General features: G+C 34.5%; 1 protein-coding gene across 3 annotated transcripts in view; it reads left to right on the top strand.

Moving 5' to 3' along the window:
* Window positions 1-14255, top strand: part of LOC140057341 (protein capicua homolog) — a 36819-nt gene extending 22564 nt beyond the window's left edge. Inside the window, exons 7-18 of one of the 3 annotated variants that reach the window (XM_072102960.1) lie at window positions 202-328; window positions 885-979; window positions 1395-1472; window positions 1974-2106; window positions 2463-3960; window positions 4421-4569; window positions 4682-5484; window positions 5731-6050; window positions 6400-6545; window positions 6903-7067; window positions 7417-7533; window positions 7861-14255. In XM_072102960.1, coding sequence (XP_071959061.1) covers window positions 202-328; window positions 885-979; window positions 1395-1472; window positions 1974-2106; window positions 2463-3960; window positions 4421-4569; window positions 4682-5484; window positions 5731-6050; window positions 6400-6545; window positions 6903-7067; window positions 7417-7533; window positions 7861-8966 — 4737 coding nt within the window. In that variant the 3' untranslated portion in view covers window positions 8967-14255. Of the gene's footprint in view, window positions 1-201; window positions 329-884; window positions 980-1394; window positions 1473-1973; window positions 2107-2462; window positions 3961-4420; window positions 4570-4678; window positions 5485-5730; window positions 6051-6399; window positions 6546-6902; window positions 7068-7416; window positions 7534-7860 lie in introns of all 3 variants that reach the window. The other 2 variants (XM_072102959.1, XM_072102961.1) reach the window with 2 other exon arrangements.
* The last annotated feature ends 644 nt before the right edge of the window (window positions 14256-14899 follow it).

Raw genomic sequence — 14899 nt, 5'->3', positions numbered from 1 at the left:
GTTATTGACAATCTAACAGTTTTCGAAGCCATATCATGTACAACATAAATGCCATAAGACACATTACATTAGTATTTTTACAGATTGTCCCCCTGAAATGATATTGTTTTACAATTGTTTTGTTAAAAATGCTATTTTAATGTCACATGATAGTTATTAACTTTTACCAAAATTGGATCATTAACACTTGTTTATTGGTAGGTGAAAGAGGCTCATTTTAAAGCCCACCCAGACTGGAAATGGTGTAACCGAGAACGTAAGAAGTCTGGAGACGGACGGAAAGAAAGTGACAGAAAGCTGTTTATATCGGATATGGCCAGCACAAGTGGTATGACCAATATTTTGTATATTAAACTATACTGCGTGTAATATCTATATTGCTTATGATGAGATGAACCCATTTCGAATGATACAGTTTTTTTAAATTTTCTTCCCAACAGAAATGATTCCTTTGAAAATTCCCCACCAGGATTATAAAAATAATTATTAATAATGAAGTTGATTAAAAGGTTATTCATTTCTAAATTACATTTTAAAGTTAAAAGTCCTAAATTTCAGAGTATAATTTTTTTAAATCTTAATTAGGATCTTGATCACAGATTACTTTTGTCAGTATTTCATGGTTCCAAGTTTATCTATGTCTTAGAATTTATACATATACTACTTTTAAATGATATGTTTAAATCAAAATATTGCCTTTTAATTGTAAATATGTTCCTAATTATAAAAAAAAAAAGCTTGCTTCTTAGATTTTCTAATATTTTGACCAACAAAAAAGGCCTATTCATTCGTTATTGCCCAGTTTTACAATTATCACTTTGTATGAAGTTTTAATTTTGGAAACTTTATTTATAAGAAACTAAAGGAATTTCTTTATTCTCCAGATTCTGTTATGGGTGAAGTTCATACTGTTACAACAGATGACATCAAACCTGGTATGGTTATAAACCAATCAGACGAACAAAGACAGGAAGAGCGGGTAAATTATTGTAACATTTGTTTGAGATTCTTTTATTATTTCAATTAATATTTTTGTTAGAATTTTTAGTTTTTTTGTTGTTGTTGCCACATCTGTCAGCTATTCCTCCGTTTATGGTGGCCTAATTGTAAACTGATAAAATATAAAACATTTTAGTATAAGAAATTTTTCCAACAATCAAAATAAAAATTTTCGCATCAGGTTATGAGAATTCACTATCACTTTTGATTTTTGCAAAACATTTTTGTTGACCATATTTATTTTGAATTTTGCACATATCCCCATCAGATAATTATAATATAAATGTGTTGCATGATTGAAACTGGCTTAGAATCACACATGAGAAAGTACAATAATTGTGGGCGCTGTTCCCAAGAATATTTTCTTGCTGAAGTAAATAAATTTCCTTCTTCAGATTCAGCTGAAGTTACCAGCTAAGAAACGATCTCGTAGTCTTTCAAGTTTTACACCCACTAGTGACCCTTCAAAGAAGGTAGCTGAACTAGTTTTTTTATATAATCAAATAATTAGTAATATGAAACAATAGAGAACAATGAAGTTAAATGTTGGCAAGTTTAATCAAACTAATTAATTTAATTAGTAAAACTGGATATGCCAAATTGAGTATATAAAATAATAAAAGAATAGTGTATTTAAAATTTACATGTATTAAAGCAACCATAACAATATCAAATTAAATTCTGAAAACTTAATTAATTGTAAGATAACTTTGATAAAATTGATATTGTATTTTCTGTCCACCAACATTTATTTAATTATTCACTTTCCTTTAAAATTATATTATTTTAGTATAATATTTTTTTTCTTTGTTTGTTTTTTCTGCACTTGCTTTACAAACTTATTTAATGACCATTGAGTAACAGTGTCTGTTAATTTTGTTCTATTCCTTTAAAAATATAAGTGTACAATTAGGTATGTAAAAAAAAGAAATTTAAAACCTTTAAAAAAATAACTGACTACCTCTTTTGTACAGGATTCTGTATCAGAAAGAGAGATTAAAAGAATAATGGAAGCTAAAGCAAGAAGGCGGACAGAATCTGAGGAGACGCTGACAGACGACGAAGGCATGGTCATATGTGTAGATCAGGAGGACGACGATGTTATCAGTAAGTGAATACTGTACTTATACCTTTAATATCTGATTTGAACCTTTGTTCAGCTATGGGCCATTACAACAAGTCATCATAGTAAAAATGACTATTGTGCAGTGCACTACCCTCAGATATGTGAGGTATAGAGGCATATATGCCTGGCTAATCATCTTTATGTCGTGGTGAATCAACAATTCATCATATAAAAGATAATTATCTTTGCTGAATGGATGATTTGTTATAGAAAAGTCCAAGCACATTTTGGTCAAGATGTTGACTTTTTCATTTCCTAAACTAATTATACACTGCTACTGTAAGTAAGCATTTCCATATCAAAGTTACATTAAATCTTTTTATATTTATTGTCATAGTTGACTCCGGAAAGATTGAAATGCGAAAACAAGATACTATCGATCTTCAATGCGAAGAAAAGGTTGCTGACAGTGATCCAGAGACAGAATCAGATGAAGAATCAGCCATGCATAATAAGGCCTTCCCACAACAACGGTTCTCGCCAATGATCAAGACTATCTCCGACGTTGCTTTGCGACCTAAGCCCATAAAGGCCAAACCTGACAGCAAGACTTCACGAGGAAGTGATCAATCTGATGGGTGTGGTAGTGGAAGCGAAATTGTTGCTAGGCCCGTTGGTGGTGTTAGTGATTTCCAACCAACAGGTGCAGTTTTTAAGGCTCATTCACCGAAGGGGCGTGATCCAACGCCGACTGGTATGGCAAAGGCCTTCCATGAATATCAACCACCTAAAGATTTTATTCAATCATGTAAAGAAGTGCCACACACCAGCACCTATCTGCAAGATAAAATTACCACAAATATGGTTTTAGAAAGAGTAACCCCTAAAACTGAACCACCAAAAATTGAACTAGAAAAACCATTTCTGACAAATGAACAGAAGCTGATAATCAACACCAGCAATGCACCAACATCAATGCAGCTTGCAATTGGTGCCCCAGCTCTGATATCAACAGCTCCAGCGCAGATTGCCAAGGTTAACCATTCCCAACCCATATTCCTAACAAATACTCCAGTAATGGCAACATTGACCCTTAATCCAGCTGCTACTAATCCAAACACTGCTTCTGGAAACATTCAAGGGCAACCCTTTGCAACTGCCATAATTGCTGATCAATCATACCTTTCACATTCTCAACCCCCTATTAACCCTGCCCAGCATCTCTTGCAAGCTAGAATACCATCACAAATTTCCAGCATGACAACGAGTTCTCCTAGACCATTGCAAAGTTCACAACAGACGATTACATTACAAGGAGGAGCTAGCGTACATTTACCAGCCAACCAGATGTTATCAATTACCAATCAGCCAACGTCTGTTGGGCAAGTCCAGTACATTTTACCAACACATGAAAATCCATCTACTTCAAGGTTGCAGCTTGCAACCACTCCGAATCAATCAATTAATGTTGGTAGCAGGTTCCAGTTTGCTCCTGGTGTTCAAATTGGAACTACTCAGCTACAACCACAACAAACTAGTGTACAAGTTAGCTCATCAGGTAACATTGTCACTACGCAGCTCTTTCCGGGTAACAAGGTACAGGCTACAATTCTACCAATGCCATCTGCAACTTCGCAGGTAGTTAAGTTTGCAGCTCCTGCAACCCAATATCCTGTTACTATACCCAAAAAGAAACTTGCTGTGATTAAACAGAATCGTATAGCAAATGCACCGCAGCCTCTAACACTGATGTCGCAGCCATGCAGCCCTAAGGTAACAATTGCAGCAGGATTCCCAGCAGCAGGTTTCCCAGCAGCAGGTATCCCAAGCAACCATTCAGTAGTAACACCAGCGGTCACAATACAACCTAAACTCCTGCTGCCATCAACCACAAGGTAACTGTCTCTTCAGTTGATTTTTTTTTTCTGCATGTAAAAATCTCCTATTACTGTACCAGACACCATTGGACTTATCTAACATAATTTCTGGGAATTGTCTGGTATTCTGTATCTGAACCTTTTGGAGAGCTCAAGAAAAGTCTTGTTTTGGTAGACTTTATGTTTTTAAAGAGTTCGGTAATTGGAAAAGTTGACTGTACACATATTTTGTACCACATTTTTCAGTGCATTTGATTCTCACAATTCTTTCCTGAAGCTTTGTTATCTCATGTTTTAAATAAAGTGTTAGTATGTTGATACTATGCATGTAAATATTCTCCTTGTAACATTCTGTAGTGCTGTTAACCTTATACCCATGTAAAGTTCATAGAACCAACACATTTTAAATGTTTTGTGTAATCCATTCCCATCGTTCATTTTGTTTATATTAATTTCCACGCTTATATAAATCTTGCAGATACAGTATTATCCAGCCTATTGAAACCACACCATCGTCACCTGTTGTTATGGCAGCACCTGATCAACTGAAGCCACTGACTCCAAGAGCTGTCATTCCACCAACTGGATTTGTCTCTCCTTCAGTAATAAAGACCAGTGTTTCACCAGGTATTTCTCTATGTAAATAGTCTTCAGAATCTCATTTGAGGAAGCTTACAAATATATGTAATTTTTTTGGTGATTAAAAAAACGTTAAACCCAATCATTCTTTTTTTAGCAGGTATGCGTACTCAAGGTAGTGTGCAGCAGGCTATCAGACCAAAACCCACATCACACATGTTGCCGCCTAAAAAGGTTAGAGCTGCTCTGGCGATGATTCCAGTGGTAACGACATCGTCTGGTGTCTCACCATCTGTCATTCAGGTTGGATCAATACCACTTTCAACATCTCTACTGCAGAGCAAACCCTTAAATGCCACCACATTAGCCAGCATTCCAACAACATTAATGACATCACAGGTTCAGAGTTCACACTTGCCAAAGCTTCTTCCAAAATTGCCAATTAGTCAGGGAGTGGCATCGGCACAGACAGTGGCGAGTAGTAAACAACTCAACGGTGGTCATGTTTCAAAGAATAAGAGGAGTGTTACTCCTTTATCTGGGAGTTCAGTCGTAATGAAGAACACAAGCACTGTGGCAGAACCGGAACATGCTTCAGATGCGAGAGCAGCACCAAGTAGTGTAGAGCACGCAAAAAAGAATCTTTTTAAGGAAACCAAGGGCCAAGATGGGAAAAGTGCAATCAACGATGGGAAAGTTGCAATGAATGAAAAAGGTGATGAAGAGGTATTACGTTGTCGGCAGGGAGTCGTTGCTGAGTGGAAAGACAGCAGGGACGTAGGGTTATTGACACATGGGGGTAAAGACACGGAGCAAGCTTCTGAAGAGAAGAACACTGAGGAGCCACAGAAGGCAAGACCAAATGGAGACTCAAGTACAGAAGATAAGAAGCATCGAGCATGTAAGGGCAAGCGGTATAGTGAAATGGTGACTGAACTGAAGCCACCCAAAAAAGACAAACGGGTAAGAATACTTTCATTTAATAAACATTTAATAAACATTGAGTATCGTTTCCAATGTTTTATTACCTCGGAGCTAGGAATGTATGAAGAACTGCTTGAATGACCTTAAAATCTATATCATTGTTGAGATGTTGAAACTACTTTCATAATTGGAATTTATTGGAGTTAATTATAAGTGTAGAAACTGTATGCAAGATCTTAAAATCATTGTTAAGAAGTTATTTTAATAGTAAATTTGTTTCCCTAGTTAATCAGGGTTCATTCAGTAGATGAGAGCAGTATGGATGTTAGCAAGACTGAAAGTGCATTGGGCAGTGATTTTAAAAGCAAAAAAGTTGTAAATACAGAAAGTTGCAATAAGAAAGAGAAGTCAATAGAAGAAGAATATAAACCAAAGAATGGACATACTAAAGATGAGGAACATATGCAAGCAAGTGAACGGAAGGAGAAGAGTTCAAAGAAGGAGAACTCTGGCTTTGGTCAGGGATCTGGAGCAGAGAATGAGCAAGTTAGGGGATCTCCTAGTAAATCTGTGATTAAGCAAAATACAGATGCTGGCATGGAAAAGTAAGAAGACTTCATTACTAAGCCATATCACTGCTTAGCTGCACGACTATTATTTCTGTAGTAGTGTAAACAGAAAGCAAGATGGTTAGCCAAAACCGATCATTTTTAGCTGGCTACCAATTATATTTGGTAAAATGAATATCATGAAATAAGCCCCTTAGACATTTTTTTATAGACATTTTAAACCCGTAGCTACCTTTGAAGGCTTTTACCTTTTTAATATATATTTTTTGCATCAACAATACAGTAAAAGTGTTTTTTACTTACTTTTTTTAAAATTTTACAAGGAACACTGAGAAAGAAATATTTATGCTGAGCTAGTACTAAATAATGCTTTTTTTTTTTAAAGGGTGCTAGATGAAGTAAATTTTGAAGCAAGATTTGCACAGTTACCGGAATATCATCCAGAGGAGCATAAACAGAGCATTAACTCTATACCGCTGACCCCAAATGTCATTGTCAGTAGTTACAGACGCAAGCGAAGGAACTCTCAAAGTAAGTTATTACTTTCACTTTACTAATTGACGAGTCAAAACCATTTCAATTCAGGGTTTGTATGTGTTTCAGAAAACTATGGAAATTGAATTCAATGTTTTGATGGTGGTGGAAAATGACATTAATAAGTATTTTTAAATAAAAGTTGTTGGTCTTGGAAAAGTTATGGAATTTTTGTTCTCTCCAAGTTATGAACCCTGGCAATTTGTTGGGTAAGGAGGGTCAAACAGGGATTGTAGGCAAGTAGGTATATCTTGTGTAAAAACAAATAGTAATTTTACGTATTTCCCTTTTTTTGATTATCACATTTACTACCACATGTTATTTGGAAACCTTTTTTATTTTGGGAAACTTTAGGCAGTGTTGATGACCCAACATCGCCAAAGCTGCGGTCACCATTACGACACCAGCCAGCTTCAGATCCAGGGGTGTTGGGTAAAGATGAGAACATCTTCAAGTTTGGAGAGAAGACTGGTACAGGTTTGGAAACCCTTGCAGAGGCGGCTTCTATGCAACGTTCAGGTATCAAGTGTTATTTGTTATTATTTTACCTTCTATCCAGCTAAACATGTAATAGAATTGATTGTCCTTTTATTTTTTAATATACCATTATTGTAAATCCTGGTAATTCCCACTTTATCGCATGCCATCTGGTCTATGTTATACATACCCTGTTCCAGATCAAAAGCTTTCTCCATCTGCCATTAAGACTATAAATGTGTGGTTGGTATCCAGAATTTAATTGTTTGTTTTATTGTTTTTTTGTACTATAGTTTGTTATTCATGTATTGTTTGAGCTTAAGAATTTTATGTTTACATGTACTGTAATTTTATCTGAATCTAAAATGAATTATGATGTATTTATTTGAAGGTGATGAAGTTGAAGAGGATGTTGATGACAAGACTGTTTCAAACTCTCGTAAGATTCTTGACCACCGTAGGATACTGGTCATGCAGTTGTTTCAGGACCATGGCTACTTTCCTAGTAGTAAGTTCATTCTAATTTTGCATTGATCAAATTTGTTTGTTCAATTTTATTTGTAGCACAATATGAAGCTTTTAATTGACCTATGACCCAATTCATTGTGCACATGCACGGACATTGAACTCTATTCCAGCACACCTTTTTCTCTTCTAGGTCCTAGACGAGGACTAGTGCAATATGCATAATGACGGGCTGTTTTTCTTGCTTAATTTTTTTCAAACCCTGTTTACGACGACTCTGTTTTAGTAAGCTATCAAGCTATGTATGTTAACACTTAATTAGAATTTTGTGTTGCGCTTATTTAAAAAAAATCTTTTTTTTTATTTATAGCTTCCGCTACTGCAGAATTTCAAGCTCGCAATTCATCATATTTTCCAACTAAAATGTGTTTGCAATTGAAAATACGAGAAGTACGGCAGAAAATTATGCAACAAAACCAACAAGGGAGTATGGAAACCGATGATGAAACACCCACAACACCAATGTCGCCAACATTAAAACCGCAACCAATGATGAAAAACTCGCGATTACCGCAGTCACCGGGTTACTCAAAATTTACATTTACAACAACGTACCAGCAGTTTACGGACCAGAAATCTGTGTCTGGTTCGGGTATAATTACAGGTAAATTTACTCTGTCGCCCTCTCCAAGCTCACCACATTCTAAGTCGCCAGTTCCGTCGCCAGCAACCATGTCAAAGTTCCAATTTTTTCCACACTCGCCATCAGGAAAGTTTTCATCGTTTTCCAAATCTCTTGGAGGTTCGCAAGAGAAGCCAATGTCACCATTGGCAAGAACACCGACAACACTTGTTAAGAGCATCTCCCCTGGTCCTGCACATCCAATCATAATTCAACATCGACAAACTCCTAGTCCAGGTGTGTCACCACTTGTAAGAGGAGGTTCTCCAGTTATTGTAACTGATAATAGGTCTGTTATGAAACCATATATAATACCGATGACGTTCTCACAACCAAATACCTCATCAGTTGCATCAGTGCCTGGATTAGCACATGGTGGATTAACTCAGACAGGATTAGCTCAGGCTGGATTAGCTCACACAGGATTTAATCAGACAGGATTATCTCAGGCTGGATTAGCTCACACTGCATTAGGTCAGACGGGATTAGCGCAGGCTGGATTAGCTCACACAGTTATCCAACAATCATCACCAGTATCTTCAATTCAGCATCATCAAAATGTTCTGCAGATGCAAAGAAACCAAGCGCAAAGCCCTAGTCTGCTGTCATTTGTATTACCTCCAGGTATGGTTCTTGCACAAGCACAACAGCCAGTTATCAACAATCAACTACCAAGAACAGTAACCGTTATCAACCCTACTATCCCATTGACTTCAAGTCCAGGCTCAGGGGTCACTCCCTCTGACCTTACTCAATTCAATGGAAATGGCACAGTTCATTCCCATAAGCCATAAAAGGTATTCTACACAAAATGGTAATTGATTGAAGTTTATTTTGAATACATAAGAGATAATGAAATATGATGATAAAATGTTATATTTGTAAAATTTCGTAAACGGAACAAAAGGTGTTTCAATTAAATGATATAAATATATTACTATTCTATTCTAACAATTTTATCGATGTAAGATAATATATTTGAGGAATGGTTTTAACAATTAACTATTTAAGTTGATAACCTTTACATTGTGTAAAGCCAGTGTATTTTTAATTTTGATTATACATGCTCTTTCTGCAAGGATAGAATTGGATAATAGTACAATGGTATTACTGCTGCCAGGCCCACAGTGAGCAGGCTTCTATTGGACTTATTGGCAGTGAAAGAATGAGTTTATCACCTTGACTGAATTGTGTGCTAGTTTGTGTGCTGGCTTAGGAAATTTTTATAAGATTGAAGTTGAACCAGTGATTTTGAACAGTAGAATTATTTGAAGCGGGCTTCCTTCAATTTGACATCAATAAAGTTTGTTTAGGCTGTGCATGAGTATTGAACTTGATTCTCTACAGTTCTGTAGTGCTATTTCGTCATCTAGCTGCAGAGTGTTGACATCAAGGACAGTTCCATTTACAGTGTAGGCCTAAAGCTTGGTTCCCACTAGGACGCAACGTAATGACGTAAGCACAACATACATGATTTGACCAATCACAAGCGATGTATTATTTGAACTGTTGCTTGTTATTGGTCAACTCGCTTGCGTTGCGTCTACGTCCTTGCGTTGCGTCTACGTCCTTGCATTGCGTCGCTAGTGGAAACCAAGCTTGAGTCTTTTAAGTGGCGTACTGTACGCACTTGTTATACCTGATTCACACTACACGATGTTGCATTGGTATCTTACCAGATATAAGTCGCTTTTACATGTTCGTACCAAGGTAACAATTTTTGTAGTGTGAATCGGGTATTATAATGTAACGTGGCATACAGCTAGAATGTCTTTCAGGAGATAAATATCTAATTAAAAATTATTTATAAAAGAATTTGTAAGAAGGTATTTTAGTGGAGAGAGTGATCAGTTTTGCATGTCAAAGAGATTGAAAGTGTATGTATGTATTATTCCTTATGTACAAAAAATGTATATCAACATGTTTTGTTTGTGGGTTATTCCCATTTCTGATAAACATAACCGTACTAATCGAATACCAAAACAATTTTTGGTAGGTCTATGTGTAATTTATTTAATTGATATTTTTATATGATTATGATAGATACAAATTTAGAAAAATACAGTTTTTAAAAGATATGGCCAAATTTCACGACAATGTAGAGTATAGCTTTCGGTAAAGAAATCGTTATGCTATCATCCAGCGCATGGTTCTTGGGAGTGCTGTAGTATAAAGCCTATAAGTGCTTATGCCTAATACAGTAGATCAAAACTGGTTGATCGTCGACAAACCATTTTGATTTTTAGCCAGTCAGTCTCAACAACTGACTCGGTTCTGTTTCTTAGTCGATTCTTTTTTTTTTTACCAACACTTTAAAACCTACTAGTTTTTTCTTGTGTGTAATATGTAAAAAAAAGTGAGAAGGGGGCTGCTGGCCTCCAAAAGAGAAAGTGATTTGGGATCATTAATATTTCTATATTTATTATCTACTACTACTACTATCTTAAAGGCCTTTTCAAGATTGTGTTTTTTTTATGTAGAGAATTTGAAAACCATTGAGTTTTATATACTTGTATAATTGTGAACTATAAGATTCGTTGACAGGCAATAAGCTAACCGAAAGGATATACAGATTCTGTACTGTAATATCTTCTGGAAAGAAGTCGCATTGTAATTGCAAACAAGAATTAAAATAATGTTAAATTGTTATACAGTGTACTGTATGCTAATGAGATGCACTTTTCTTTTTCACGTTGATTGGCCTGATCACTAAGAGTCACTACTATAAAGTTTGCTTCTATGCTCAATTGTATGTTCTCATGTCAGCATTCCTTGCTAGGTATACCGGTGATGATGAATGCACTGAAAGACCATTTTACTTTTATCGAATTTCCATGTCAAAATTATTCTACTGCACCAGTAACTACATTTTTTACTCTCTCATTTTATTACTTATTCAGACAGCTTTTTGCGTGAAACAAACTAATAGTGATATTCGTAATTAAAAGAAAAATGTATGTACCGGTACTGCAGTAACTGCAGTAGAACAATTTTGACATGATCCCTTAAGTAGCTGATCTTGTTTAGTTGATCGGATCGGTAGTTGTGTCTTGATTTCTGTTACAGTACATTAAGTGTTTGCTCTGATCTTCACGTTATTTAACTTTCGATAAATTGTACCGAAATGTCTATGATTCAACGTGAAATTAATTAAACATTTTTGCAATTTCACTAAATGTAGTTATATACAATTACAATAATATTCCTTTTCCATTTTTTCTCCTAAATTTTAAATACTTTAACATGTGAGAAGTCTCAATATGATCTTTGTAGTAAGTGTGTGAATGAACTATATTTGTTAGCAACAGATTAATATGTATATTATGATATAACAATAGTTGTATACATTTAAAACTTACCTAAATGTAGTATATTTCTATAGGATATACGATACGTTTATCGCAACTTTATTTTTTAAAGGTTACAAAATTAAAATTTCAACCAAAAACATGAAAAATACTGACCCTAATAACATGGATTTTTTTTTTAATATCATGGGTTTCTTGTTGTGTTTCTAATATCATTGGTTACTTTTTGTGCTTCTAGCTACTATCATGGGTTCTTTTAACATCAGATTTTGTTCTTCGAGTTTTCTCTTTACTCTAAAGTGTACATTCTACGGTATTACGAGTTATTTTAAGACGAGAGTGGGATTTGGACATTTTTATTCTTCGATTAGTTTTACTTTCTTCATTTCAAAACTGAAATGTACACTGAACAACGTGTTTAAAAAAACGTGACGATGTGAGGCGCTCTGTAATATTGTACCGGTTACTATATTGAACATCGCCGTTAATATACTGTATATTGTTGCTCACTAACAACCAGTTCTCGTACGGTATCATGTCAAACGACAATAAATATCCTGCAGTATCGTGTTTGCTGACTGCAACAGCCAATAATAATAAGAATAGGCTATTGTATAGTGTCAGGAGAGGCTATTCAGTATATCATGAGATTTATTGTCTGTGTAGACATGAATACTATTCGTGGTAATCCACTGGTGAAAATGATTCTAAGCCATGTGTATGTTACTCCTTATAATATATAATATACAATAATCAATGATAATATAATTAAAACATTATACGATATTGATTTGATAAACTGAAATTGACGATTAGTGATTGTATAAGTTATAGATGTACCGCTAGTTGAAAACATGTTGGTATAGTCTTTCTTTGATCATTATAGTACAATGATATGTAAACATTACCAATATTCAATTATTCCTATTGGGTTCTTCTCAGCCCCTGTCCTAGTTGAAAGACGAATGAGCGTCGTTTTGTGACACAATGTAAACATTGCCCCCAAATGTAAAAATTAAAGCAAATGTTAAAACGTGTCATCAGCAAATGTGAGATTAACATTTGTGGACAATGCTTACATTGTTATTATTGTATGTCAAGTCGTCCACACCTATGAGCAATTCAGCCCATTTATGGTTAGGTTATTCCCTCACATTTATCAAAGTAATTTTATCTTCAATTAGAGGTAGTCCTATACTTCTACAATTTGTATTGCTTGAGATACCCGTCTGGGTTTATCTTATTTTACAATATCTTTCGCAGTTTGACCCTCCTATCCTGTACCACTTAAGCCTACTCAGTATGAACCAGTATCTATTCCTATCTCTATAGGGTCTATAATATTGTTTCAAAAGGTACTGCAATTTGCTTACTAGACTATAGACATGTTAGACCCTTGATAATATCCATATTTCTCCTTACATTCGTTATTGTCAACTTATAAAAGTTATAAATCCAAAAATGTTATTATGTAACTGCTTTCTATTGGATTAGCCAGCTGAGTTCTGTACATTTAAATTACTGCACTCAGAATGCGATTCTCAGCGTACTAATATATAAGATCTATAATATGTAAATTCGGTTTGAATTACTGTGGTAGAATTCTATTTCTTCATGGTTAGTCGATGCCTTACATACACAAGGTAAGCTGTGAGCCTTGTACTTTCTCGTTCTATGGTCCCATTTAGTCTTAGCCATTTACCCGGGTAAGTTTGTTTCATGGGCCACGCAGTTATTGCTAGTAACGTTTAGGCCTACATACTAACTTGCCTGTGTCAATAACTAAGCCTGAACAAACACTGTAATTTTAATGATATTTTTAAAGACTTAAGGTGTGTGTTATATGTATAGATGAAGTTTAATCTACCTAAGAATTTGTAATAATTTTAATTTGTAAGAAAGTAAGAATGATAGTAAGTGTTTGAAATCAAATCGCACTACATCGAGACGAATACGGCAACATGATAACCAATTTGTTCTCGGTCTAAGCCGATAAATGCCATTCTATTATTAGCGATATACCCATACCACAAAACAATAACTATAGAAATATAAAACTGTAACACCATATTTTTAAATTTAGTTTAATCAAACCTAGGTAATTTAACAACATTGCCTTGATAAAACCTTCCTCCATGGTTTAACTCGTTTAACTTTTATAATTATTGAACAGACCTTTTCGTACACTTGCATGAAAGGTGTGAACTTATACAGCATTACATCATGGAGGTAAAAAATAAATTATTTTTTACCTCCATGATTACATTATACTGTACATGTATTCACGATTATTACACTTTTTGATAATCGATCTATTGATTAGAAATCAGATCATCAATCAAATAACATTGACCATTGTCAGTTTCTAGAATCTAAAAAAATAAAATAATTAATAATGTAAATTATACGAATTCTTTAAATGTTTTTCCCTAATTTGAAAATTACTGTAATTATAAAACAACTGGACGAACCCTTCTATAACACGTGTTTTTCTAAATCACTTTTCGATATATTTCCGGCATTACTTTATAGATAAATCGTTAGGCCTAAATTAAATCCTGAAATGTTAAACTGATAGTTGTGGTAGTTATTATGCCATCACATATCGATGCAGTGCGAGCCGACTATACACACCGATTTGTTGAAACAGTGGATATTTCTGTTTAAGAGTGACTGATGTTGAATGGGTTTTATCGAGCGTCATCGATAACACTGTAGTACTGTATAAGAAACATGAGAGATGATGATACTTTTGGGTAATAAATTTATTATTTTGTAAAACTTGTTTGGATTTAGTTGCGTTGTTGAACTCAAATGAATGTTAAATTCTCTTCTACAATGTTTTTTTTTTTGGAATAATGATAATCTATATCATCATTTTAAACAATGTGTATATCTGTTCGATATTCATTATACTTGTATATTTTTTATCTGAATACCACAGTATTTGGGCCTAAACTTATTATTAACAAAAATATACCATAAATACACTTGTACTTTACTACCGGTAACTTTATTTTATAATTGTTTTTCAACCACAACACTCATCAATACTGTACATAACCGATGAAAACGCAATCGTATTACATTTGTTATATCTAAATACCACAATATTAACCTATTTCAACACAAAATACCATAAATATGTACCTTATATTTTCTTGAATTTGACTACCGGTAAATTTAATTTCTAATTAACGCAATCGTATGACATTTCCTTTTCATTTATTTTATTCGACAACAAACGGTCGTGTCAGCAACAGAGCGCAACAACACATTTTGGAGCCTCTTAACTGCATACAACGTATATAATAATAATATATATATATATATATACTGTATATATATCACTTGCACTGATGAAGGGCTAGTGTTGCCCGAAAGCTCTGCTAACTTTTCTGGCTGTTTTACTTTATGGT

The sequence above is a fragment of the Antedon mediterranea genome, chromosome 8 (genome assembly GCF_964355755.1).
Source record: "Antedon mediterranea chromosome 8, ecAntMedi1.1, whole genome shotgun sequence".
Lineage (NCBI taxonomy): Eukaryota > Metazoa > Echinodermata > Crinoidea > Comatulida > Antedonidae > Antedon > Antedon mediterranea.
This window is presented reverse-complemented; position numbering and strand designations above follow the sequence as displayed.